Source organism: Hippocampus bargibanti, linkage group LG11 (assembly GCF_051943395.1).
Source record: "Hippocampus bargibanti isolate YZ-2025 linkage group LG11, ASM5194339v1, whole genome shotgun sequence".
Classification (NCBI taxonomy): domain Eukaryota; kingdom Metazoa; phylum Chordata; class Actinopteri; order Syngnathiformes; family Syngnathidae; genus Hippocampus; species Hippocampus bargibanti.
Genome location: NC_142744.1, coordinates 9,252,413 through 9,263,958, shown reverse-complemented (window position 1 = coordinate 9,263,958; position 11,546 = coordinate 9,252,413). Strand labels below are relative to the sequence as shown.

The 11,546-nt window shown below is 41.3% G+C and overlaps 2 protein-coding genes across 2 annotated transcripts; both read left to right on the top strand.

Annotated features, from left to right (window-relative positions):
- Positions 1-433: 433 nt before the first annotated feature.
- Positions 434-2,984, top strand: LOC148891437 (uncharacterized). The gene is made up of 4 exons (XM_089007542.1): positions 434-544; positions 623-670; positions 1,340-1,452; positions 2,303-2,984. Exons 1-4 carry the CDS (start codon positions 508-510, stop codon positions 2,426-2,428), a joined length of 324 nt encoding a protein of 107 aa, XP_088863668.1. The 5' UTR covers positions 434-507; the 3' UTR covers positions 2,429-2,984.
- A 141-nt stretch (positions 2,985-3,125) lies between these two features.
- Positions 3,126-9,960, top strand: plxdc2a (plexin domain containing 2a). Its single transcript, XM_089007538.1, has 9 exons — positions 3,126-4,245; positions 5,528-5,736; positions 7,079-7,213; positions 7,286-7,355; positions 7,437-7,559; positions 8,576-8,694; positions 9,156-9,274; positions 9,493-9,588; positions 9,931-9,960. Coding segments are annotated over exons 1-8 (858 nt in total). The 5' UTR covers positions 3,126-4,163; the 3' UTR covers positions 9,494-9,588; positions 9,931-9,960.
- The last annotated feature ends 1,586 nt before the right edge of the window (positions 9,961-11,546 follow it).

The window sequence follows — 11,546 nt, the reverse complement described above, 5'->3', positions numbered from 1 at the left end:
TTGAGTGTTACAAAAGTGTGAATTCAAAGTAAATAAAACATGAAAATGCTTTCATTTTTTAAATTATAAATTCAATTAGTATAAAAATGCATTTTGTTTTGTTTCACCTTACAATGTCTGTATTGTGTCAACAGTTGCTTTATAAAGTGAGTATTGTTGAGTATTGTGGTCAAAATCGGGAGTCTGCCGACCAAGTCGGGAGACTTAACTTGTATGTTGGTGAATGTTGGAACAACTGAATTTAGGCAGCAAATGCGGGCCAATTCTTTCAAGACTGTTTTAACCGGGAGAGAAGGCCATTCTGCCACTGACAGCTCACCACATTTTCGAAATCTGTCCTCTGGGACGGACGCGAGTAAGTGTAATTCATACTCCGAACTATAGATGACAGGACTGCGCCCACGGGGTTGCTGTCACGCGTGAAGAAGTCGAGCCACCGGAAGCTTCAGCCCACACAGCCACCGCCCCGCCGACAGTGATAGACAGGGCCCGGTTACTCTCGCGAAAATGGGTGTTACTGTTCACGTCATAAAGCCAGGCGATGGTAAAATTATGTTTAATCGTGTATATTGTTCCACTAGGTGTGCAGAAAAAAAATATTACGCCGCTTTTGTCTTTTCAGGTGTGAACTTTCCGAAGAAAGGCCAGAACGTCACCGTGCACTACGTCGGTGAGCTCCTATTGTTTTCCCTCCTCTGATCCCCGAAAAAAAAAACATATTTTTACGCCCCAGTTGCGATGACGTGACCGTCTCTCACTTCCGAATTGGACTATACCAAAACATTTGCGTATTTTAGTGAAATATGTTCGTGTTTAGTTTTGAATCGCGAGCGAGTGGTGTGTTATTTTGTTACATGTTTAAAAGATTGTGCATTTTTCTCGTCATGTAACTTAGTAAGACTCTCAGCTTTTGATTTAGGTCTTAAACTTATGCAATGCGCTTTTCTATTATTGCGTAAGTCTAGATGTATTAAAATGAATGACAAGGTATAACGATGGAGTTCGTAAAAAAGCACAGCTCCGTTACTGCGCATGCGCACATCCGCACCGCCATTTTGCGAAATTTGGAAAATGACAGGTGGATGCAACACGTCGCTTGGAGCTGATTTCTTGTTCACTGCTCAAAATAGAGACGGTAAAAAAATCAATGCACACATGTTGGCAGACTGCGTGACAACTGAAACAAGTATGTAAAGTACTTAAATGTGGAAGCGAAAAGCTCTTTAGATTACCCACAATGCATTTCCATCAGACATTTGATGCTGACTGTCCCAACCTCAGTCCTTCAATCATCTAACCATGAAACCTTAATTGAAATGCTGTCGTCGTTGTGATCTAGGCACACTGACAGATGGCAAGAAGTTTGACTCCTCCCGGGACCGAGGAAAGCCATTCAATTTTCAGATTGGCCTTGGGCAGGTCATTCGTGGTTGGGATGAAGGTGTAGCTCAGGTAAGGAAAAGCAAGTGGCAATATCTCAATGATCTCATCTTCAACAAATCTGTAAAACTTACCTAAGAGTGCAGGAAAAAGACACAAAATGGTCTTTGTCAAGCGGAATACAATTATTTACTGCCGCCACTATATTTTTTTTCATCAAGTATGTTTTTTGGCAAAAGCGATTAAACAATTTGCTTTGTATACAGTACAATACATATGCGGTAGTTAAGATGCTGTGTATTTTTGGATTGGATTAGCCTTTATTAGACTCACAGTGTAGAAATTTACTTTTGACAGATGCAGAGTTATAAAAGGAAAGGAAGGAATAGTAAAACAAAATACAGAGCTGCGCCATCTTGAAGTCAAAACAAAAACAAACAAATAATGTCGCACTACACAAAAGACAGTCATTCAATCTTCAGCACTTTCTGCACCCTCTTTGTTGTATGAAGCAGTTCTTGATGAAAGAGGAGAGGATCAAAGCGTCCTTTTCACCAGTGAATCAGTGACATCATATTGAATGCGCACGTCCGCTACAAGCTAAATCTTGAAAGCAAACACGAAGTTGTAGCATCCATTAACGAAAAGAGGTTGTCTCGCATCTCCTGTCCCGCTTCAAGTCCAAGTCGCGACAGTTCCGCGTACGCATTTGATGTACAAAATTAGTCTCTTTTTTTCCCCTTCTTGAAACACACCACTGCCTTGAAAATCTTTTGGTACATTTTCACATAGTTGAGTTTCAGTCAATATGTTTGACCAGCGCAAACGCAAACATTTAATAACCCTCGATCTTCCATCTTGAATGCATCCACAAGGAGAATTTCCTCCCGTCATGGCAAACTTCATCCGCTTTGTCTTCCAGATGAGCAAGGGGCAGGTGGCGCGCTTGACCTGCACCCCGGACTATGCGTACGGCAGTAAGGGGTTCCCTCCCATCATCCCAGCCAACGCCACTCTGCTTTTCGATGTGGAACTCATCGACATTTGAGTGTTTTTCGGGCCATAATTTTATTCACCCATCACCCAATTCCACCTTCCTCACCTCAACCTCATCTGCCACAAATGAAAATGCTGTCAGGGGCCTTTATCGTCATTGTTCTCCCACCCCTTTATGAACTGACGTGCACCGTCCAACAATATTTCAGTTTGTCATTGGATAATAAATATAGTGGGGCAGGGTTTGTATTTGAAATTGACTTAAAACTCAGGTGCTCATCTAAACAAAATATTTTACCAAGAGCAGCTCTTGTCATTGCGCAGTGCCATCGATTATCCGTAGATTAATGCCAAATGCTTTGGCGCACCTAGAAATGACTGAAGCACCACCCGTGTCGTACCGGGACCTCGAGTGTCTTTAGTTCCTCTTCAGGCAACCGGTATAAGTCATCCCACATTTGTGTTCTTGCATTAAAAATGAGTTCACCATACGGATGCCTATGTTGTTGTCCTCAGGAAATCCAAAGAGGTTGATCATGATTTTGGCATATGGCCCACAGGCTGCGGGTTCCCCCTGCCCATCATTAAAAAGTGAAATTGGTTGTCAACTGTCTGCTGTACTTGAGCACCAAACGCATTATTATGTATTATTAAAACACTATATAAGACAGAAAACGACAGGACAAGTTCTGTGAAAATGTAAACAACTGTTACACCATACTAACAAACTATTTTCATCGGAATAAACTTAATAACCTGGCTAACATTCAGCCCTCACCCAAGCTCCATAGAATGTGCAAACGTTTGCGTTTTCTTCTAAAGTCTCAAAACGTTTCCTCTCTGAAGTATTTTGCTATTTTCCCACTAACAATTTGCAGCTCATAAATGGTAGTTTCAACACATTTTGGGTGGACACATTTTTGCACGTCTGGCAGTGAATGAGTTAAAATACCACCCTGCTTTACTACAACAATCTAAATGCTGTACGTTTTCATGAAAATAACAATTTGGTGCTTTGTTGTCCAAAATATACCACTGCGGCATTTTAATTCATTATTATGGGGCGTGATTGTAACTTCTAAGCCATCACCCAAAATACGTCAGGAATGGGTTTCTTTTCCTCAACGATCTAATTTTTGTACGTTTTTATGAAAATGACTATTTGATGCTTTGCTGTCCAAAATATACCACCATGGCCTTTTAATTCATTATTTCAGGGCGTAATTGTAACTTCTGAGCAATCACCCCAAAACACGCATTGTTGCTTCGAAACCCGACGTCGTAGCCCTCTTTCAGTCTTACGCCTGTAAAACAAAATTTCGTCCAGTTGTGTTATATGACCATCTAGTGTCTAAAAGTAAAATTACAGTTAAACTCGTCTCCTGCCACATTCAAGAACGCGTGGGAAATTTTGTCTACTTATTTTGACACTGCGTGGGTTCTTTCGTGTTAGATTGTTGACCGTTAATCGCGTTTTTAAACCTGATTGGAAAAATTGCGAAAACGTCGCTTCGACGCAATGTTTTTTTTTTTTTTTACAAAACAAACGTCTGCTTTTAGTTGATCTGATTTTAACATTTCCAACCGTACGTGAAGTCAAGCGTAAAAGAACCTCATGTTGCCCTCGTTGTCACTTGTGTTGATAAAGGTGGAAGCCAACTGGTTTGTCGCCAGTTTGGAGGTCTTGACATTTTAAACAACTCACTGTCTTTCCTGTCCGGGACTTCAACTTGACACTGGAGAACAAAAAAAGTCCCCCAAACCCCACTTTTGTTTTTAGAAACATAATGAAGAGGTTTCTTGTTGTATTGGGAGTGCTGGTTGTTTTACAGCTTCCAGTGAACTCGGTAACGTCAAGATCTGCTTTTGGTAAGTGACACAATTCTTCAGCATTTATTTTACATATACAGTAGTTTTTTTATGTCTTTAGAAAAAAATACGATCCAAAAAACATCTAATGTCTTGCTGTCATCCGTTATCCATCTGTCTTAGAACATTAATTTAAAACATCTCTCGTGTGCGTAATTTTATCAAGATAAGTTAGCTTAAACAAATACTGTACTGTGCTTAAATGTAACACACATTCCTTTTGTTTTCGCTTGTTACTAAAAATGTACAAACATCCCAAATATTAATAATTTAATAGATTTATTAAAACAGACCAGAACACACAGGTCTTCTTATTGTTCATTTATACATACATGCAAGTATTCAAATATGAAATAATAATAATAATACATTTCAATTATAGGCGCCTTTCAAAACTTTCAAGGACACTACAGTCACAGGATATTTTTTTCTGCGGGTGAGTCGCGGCAGCCACACGTCAACCTATTTTTTAATTTCTTTTTCAAAATATTTGTGACAACCCCATAAAGTAATATAATTACAGTCTACAAAAAAAGCTTGTACTGTATCATTTTTTCAAAATCCAAGTTGAATTTGTTTACATTATTTTTATCCCATATTTCTGTCAAGTGGCATTAGGTGATGTACAATATCATTTTTTAATTAAAATAAAGACAACTTAAATGTATGCGACCCATTTAAAATTTGAAAATTATATGCAAATATACAAAGATTAATTCCACTGACAAAATGATGAACTTTGTTTGTTATACATGCTATATAAAAAGGCCCGAAATTATGAAATGCATTTTCCTCCAAGCCCCCCACACCCCCACCCCCACCTCACCTCACAATTCAATTTAACAGTAGCTCATTGATGATTTAGCACGTGACAAACCCACAACTACAGCAGCAGTAACAACTGCTATAAAAGCAGCACCCGTGGGTCCCCTGCATTGCTGGTGAGAAGAATGTGCGCAGTCTGCCTTCTTCACCCTGGTCTGTGAAGAGCAAAGTGAGTCACCGGCAGCGGCGTGATTGCCATGAGCGAAGCATGTGGGCCTCCGCGTGAATTACCCCTTCATGGATCACGCGCAGTACCGTACAGTGGCGCCTTGAGATATGACTGACCTGAATTTGGAGTTTTTCTAGATTATTATTTTTTTACAACAAGGCTTTGAATGTTCGGACCTGTCACGTTCTTGTTTGTAAGGCCTTTTGGCTAAGATCAAGTGTCGTATTAGTAGTAGTGCAGTAAAACACACGCACAAAGCACAGTCATGTCTTGTGTTTTCATTCTCAGGTTCAAGCCAGACGCAATCAACTGTCACGGAAAACCCCCCCGGACCCTCCGAGAGTGAAAACCGGGAGAAGAGAGGGCAATCTGGGCCCACGTCCCAGACCCCCGACTCGGCCACGGATCCCAGCGGCCTCTCCGGGGATCGGCAACGGCCGGGTGAACCGGACGCCGACCTGTTGGAGGAGGGGCACGATAACTCCACGGGGATTGTGGTGAGACCCCCTCCTCCTTGCAACACTTGAGAATAGAAAATGGTGCTCATGGTGACGCAGGAAAGCGTCTAGCTCCTCGGTATGATATGAGCAATGATAATTAGCGTGATTTCCGGGGTATAAGGCGCACCCAAAATGAATGATGTATTTTCAAACTTTTGTTTTTAGGGTCCTGCAATTTGAGTGAAAATGACAAAAACCCTGGCACTTGAGTATACACATTTTTGTCAAATCATTTCAATGGGTTATTTACAGCTAATGTTTTTTTTTAAATCTACCTTATTTTCCGGTGTCTAAGGCGCATCCAAAAGCCTTAATTTTCTTCATAAGAGGGCCGCCTTATTTGTCAAGTAGCGTATTTTCCGGTGTATAAGGTATTAGTTGCTAGGCAGCTAAATATAAAGTGGCCAGGTGCACCCTCATTGGACTCTGAATTTCTTCTTGCTATATCCTATAACGCCACCAAAATATCTTTTCACAACAAAATCTGTATGCCATCCTCTCTACGTCTGACATCGCAATTTCCTCACGCCCCAAATCGGAAATTTCTGCACAGCATAAGCAAAAATACTGTATTTTCTGGTGTATAAGGCACACCGGAGTATAAGGCGAATGCTAATGAATTGTGTATTTTCTAACTTTTTCCATATATAAGGCGCACCGGACTATTAGGCACACCTTCAATGAATGAAAAAAAAGTGTTCCAAATATGATGTATATAAATATCTAAAAGTTTTCCAAATATAAGGCACACAACATTATAAGACGCTACAGTAAAGGCTGGGCTTTCGCACTACTCCTACAAGGGGAAATGAAGTCAGTGGACCTGTCGTGGCTCAGTATTACTTCACATGTAAGGTGCACCGGCGTATAAGACGCAGGTTCATTTTTTTGAACAAAATCCAGGCCTTTGGGTGCACCTTACAAACCGTAAAATAGGGTATATCCACAAATGACTTGGGCCAACCAGATGCTAATAGCATGTAGCAGATAGCATGTCGGCTTGCCACTAGTCCTTAAATGACCAGCGAACAGAACCTATTCAAAGGAGTTGGAGTATTTTAATGCCGTGGACTATTCTTGCCACATAAATCTTTACATTTGAGTGACTAGTGCAGCGTGTTCTACCGGAAACAAATTCCTTGTGTGTTCTACATACTTGGCAATAAAGATGATTCTGATTCTGATTCTGATTCTGATATGTTTCCTCGACTCCAACATATCGAGTTGTGTCGGCATCAGCAAGATGTGCGGCATTTGATTTTTTTCCACTTGACACTTGGCCTCCATTTTGAGAAAAATAAATATTCCAAACTTTATCATTATTCATTTGCTATATCAGAGCCAGAATATGGATCACGTCTACTACACGTCTAAAATCATCGGACCCGGCGACGCGTGGGTCAACCTGGAGCCGGTGAGCCGGGACGAGTGGAAGACCTCCGGCTTCCTGTCCGGTCCGCACTCCCATGCTGAGGTTTGACATCATTGTCGCCGACGTCAAATGGCCGTCTGCGTTTTGACACGATGGCGCATGTATTTCTTCCAGAGAGTGAATCTTTCCTTTGATTTTCCATTCTACGGTCACGTGTTGAAGGAAGTCACCGTGGCAACCGCAGGCAAGTATATGCGCTGATAAAGCGCTTGCTTGGCGGGGTCCCAGCTTCTGTCAAGAGTACATATATCGTTTTCCTTGACAGGCTTCATTTCTACGGGTGATGTCATCCACCGCTTGCTGACGGCCACCCAGTACATTGCGCCGCTCATGGCTGACTTTGACCCCAGCCTATCCAGCAACTCTTCCGTCTTTTACTTTGATAATGGTGAGATCGTTTTTTAACTCATTCACTGCCATTCCCAAATTTATTCAGGAATTGAAAAGCATGACGTGGAGCGCCATTCCCGAATTTGTTCAAGTTTTGATTTTCGATAAAGCGCAGGTCAGACCTCTGGCAATGTTTTTCCATTCCACGAGGGCACAGAATTTGATTTTTGTGCAGCTGCCCCCATTTCTCAGATAACTCCAGATCCATATCAACCCAAATTCTTCATTTTCTTCACAAGATGACCCTGTGCCTTATACACAGGTGCGCCTTATACTGTATGTGAAGTACAATATTGTCCGGTGTATAAAACGCACCCTAATGAATAGTGTATTTTCAAACTTTTCCCATATACAGTGGTACCTCAGCTTACGAACTCTTTTGCTCACAAATTTTTCACCTTACGAACATTACATTCACGAGAATATAATATTGGCATACAAACTAGTTTTCGGCGGAAGAACCAAACCACACAGTCGATCAGGTGGCTGGCGGACTAGTTTTCCACACCCGCTTTCTTTGTGTGCAGACATGGTTTGTTATCGAGTGGAGTACTTTTGCTATTACGGGACTGAAAAAGACCCCACCACAGGCTAGTGTTAGGCCAAAGAGGTGTGCCTCATACACCGGAAAATACGGTAATATTGAGCCACAACAGGTCTGGCAACTACTGCCATCACCCACTGACTCCATTTTCCCCTGCAGAAAAAGTATTGCGTAACCCCGGCCTCTACTGTAGTGCCTTATAATGTGCCTTTTATTTGGACAACATTTTATATATTTGGAAAACCCTTTTCATTCATTGAAGGTGCACCTTATAGTCCGGTGCGCCTTATATACGGAAAAAGTTCAAAGTAGTAGTGCACAGGTCACATCCAAGATATATAAAATGGCGTTTCATTTCTATAATTTCTCAAAATTACTTTGCCAGGTAGATTTTTTTTTTTTTTTTCAAAACAAAACTAAATGTGTTTATTTCTGAAAATTTTAAGGCCAAATTATTCCAATCGTGCTAGGTTCCGCCCTGGTGGTGCAGTGGACTCACCTCCACCTGCAGAATAAGCTCCACTTGAGTACATTCACCTTCCAAGCTGCTCTGCACAGCGACGGACGCATCGTCTTCACTTATAGAGAAGTGAGCGCTATCTTCATCTTCCTTTCCTTGAATTTTTTTTAAAGCATTGTTCCCTTCTGTCAGAGATGTTCGGTTGGACACTATGAACAAAGACTCGAACACAGGAAGATTGTCTTTTACTGCCGGCAGGGGACGCAGCCATTCATGATCGATGGCCAACTTCTGCAACCCTCTGCCAAGCTTTTTATTGAGAGTATATGCAAATTCATGTGAATTATTAGTGAAACATAGTCTTCTTGATTTGAATACCACACCCCCGGACGTCCCAAGCACCAACAACTATAAAACAACAGAACGTCGACATTTTAATTTTTCATGAACTGATAGATTTGTAACCTGGCTAATGGTCTCTTCCTGTGAACGAGTTTATCAAGTCCTAAATTCGTCAAAGGCCAGATGTCTGTTAAATATGATAACTTATATTCTGTCTATTCTCTATCACCCCCCCCCCCCCCTTGTAGATTCCCGTGGACATCAGAGACATCAGCAGTGAGAATCATCCGGTCAAAGTCGGCCTGTCGGATGCTTTCGTGGTGCTTCACCAGATTGAGCAGATCCCGAGTGAGTGCAACTCGCCGTGGTGGGTTTTGTTTTTTACTCAATCGTGTTTTTATTTATTTATTTTTTTGGGTGGAGGTGTTCTTTATCAACTCCTGCCTCCCATTCAGTTACATGTTAAATTCAATTCAAGGGCATTGCAGATCTGTAACTTTTTTCTTTGCCAATACACACTCATCAGATGATGTCGTGACAACCCAGCCGCTCAAAATGACATTCTCCTTTTCTTGAATTTGTCAGATGTGCGACGGAGAACCATTTATGAGTATCACAAGGTGGAAATTCCAAGATCCAAAATCTGCAATGCAACCACAATAGAGATGCTCCCGCTCCCAAGTAAGTTATTCCATTTCCAAGACGATCAAATTAAGAACCGAACGTTTAACATCAAAAAATCATAACTCGCAAAAAAAAAACCCAACATTTTCCAAGTGTTGACGCAAATGATATTTTTGGATCATTCTATGCAATACGAAAACACCGAAAGGAACGTCACGCCACTGAGACGTTTGCTCAAGATGATGTCATGCACTTGCCACATGTAATCAATGAACTTTCTGTGCGGTCATATAATAATAATAGTAATGCATTTCATTTATGATTTGATTGTATTCCGTATTTTATACAAAAAGGGGTGGAGAAGATGATTTTGATTCTTTTCTGTGTGTTGGTCCTCAGCATGCCTGCAGTTCTCCAGCTGTGCTCAGTGTGTCACTTCTCAGATTGGCTTCAACTGCAGCTGGTGCTCTCGCTTGCAGAGGTCAAATGGAAAAGCACACACAGCACATGGACTCCGGAATGTGGACCATTCCTCACCATCCGCATCACGTCAACCCTTTTTTTTTTGGTGTTGTTTTGTTTTGTTCCAGATGCTCCAGCGGCTTTGACCGGAACCGCCAGGACTGGGTGGACCACGGATGCCTGGATGAGGTTGGCGTTCAAAATCAGAGTCACAAAGTCTTTAATCGTCCCACAATGGGGAAATTTGATTATTTTGGAATATACGTGACTAGCAAATGTTTTGAGATTTCCCAAGTTCATTTCGGAGCTCCAATTTTGCGCCAGATTTCGAAAGACATTTACAGACTATTAGTGCCAGTGATCCTGAATTCTCATTTGACTCATTTGCTGACAATTGCATAATTTCTCTGCCAAATTCAAGTAGAGTGATACCTTGGTTTACGAACTTTTCGGTTTACGAATGTTAAATTTATGAACATTTTACCTTGGCATACAAACTATTTTTCAGGATACACACGGAGCGCCGGCACAATGACTGATGTGTCATTCGCGAACGAGCCTGTTCTCCGAACAAGAAAATGGCAGCCGACTCATTTTTGTTCTCTATTCTATTCTCCGCCCCCAGTCTTCGGTTAAAGCCATGTGATTGGTCAAGAACCCAGCAGTGAGGGGAGGTGGTTTAAACATTAAAGCGACTGGCAGATGACAGTGTGAGAAAATGGATTTCAACTTTGATAGTTCAAGGGCAGAGTGTAGACTGAAAGGTTAAAATATCCCATCAATCAGGCTGCACAAAGAACCCACACAAGCCACTTGATGCAAAAAGCTATCAACCCAGTGAAACAGAACACAATTGATGAGGAAGTAGATAAAATTATCACAGAGAAAGCACCTACAATGGATCATTCCTCATCAAGTGTTTAATGCTGATGAAACCGGCCGCTCCATTCATCAAGCCATCGACCATCACAAAGGTAAATAAAACCACTTTATTATACTGGAGTTTATTTCTTTAATTATAATACCACAGCACATTTATGATACGCAGAATAAGGTATATTTTGTGTAGTTTTAAGGCTTAGAAAATTAGAAAGTAGAAAATTATGTTTTATGCGGACCTGGGAATGGATTATTGTCATTTTAATGGTTTCCTATGGGAAATTAATTTTTGGGATACACACTTTGCACACTCTGTCTGGGAACCAATTAAGTTCGTAAGCCAAGGTCACACTGTATTTGCAAAACTTTTTTTCATTCATTGAAGGTGCGCCTTATAGTCCTGTGCGCCTTGTACATATATGGAAAAGGTTTGAAAATAGACCATGCATTAGGGGTTTGCCGTATACACCGGAAAATATGATACTCTTTACTCCATGACGAGTTGGCACAACACAAAAGCCATCCCAGCCTTTAGTGATCTCAGGCGAAAATGTTTTGTTGCTACTTTGCGGATTTTGTCTACTGCTCTGGTGGCCTGGGACAGAACACCCTAGATAACTGAGGGATGGACAAATATGGACTTCAATTTTACTTGTGCCTCCTCCAGAGACGAG

Coding starts and splice junctions, on each gene's coding strand:
- plxdc2a (XM_089007538.1), top strand. CDS start 4,164: ATGAAGAGGTTTCTTGTTGTATTGGGAGTGCTGGTTGTTTTACAGCTT. Junction 4,246..5,527: donor AACGTCAAGATCTGCTTTTG/GTAAGTGACACA, acceptor TTTCATTCTCAG/GTTCAAGCCAGACGCAATCA. Junction 5,737..7,078: donor ATAACTCCACGGGGATTGTG/GTGAGACCCCCT, acceptor TTGCTATATCAG/AGCCAGAATATGGATCACGT.
- LOC148891437 (XM_089007542.1), top strand. CDS start 508: ATGGGTGTTACTGTTCACGTCATAAAGCCAGGCGATG. Junction 545..622: donor CGTCATAAAGCCAGGCGATG/GTAAAATTATGT, acceptor TTGTCTTTTCAG/GTGTGAACTTTCCGAAGAAA. Junction 1,453..2,302: donor GGGATGAAGGTGTAGCTCAG/GTAAGGAAAAGC, acceptor TTTGTCTTCCAG/ATGAGCAAGGGGCAGGTGGC.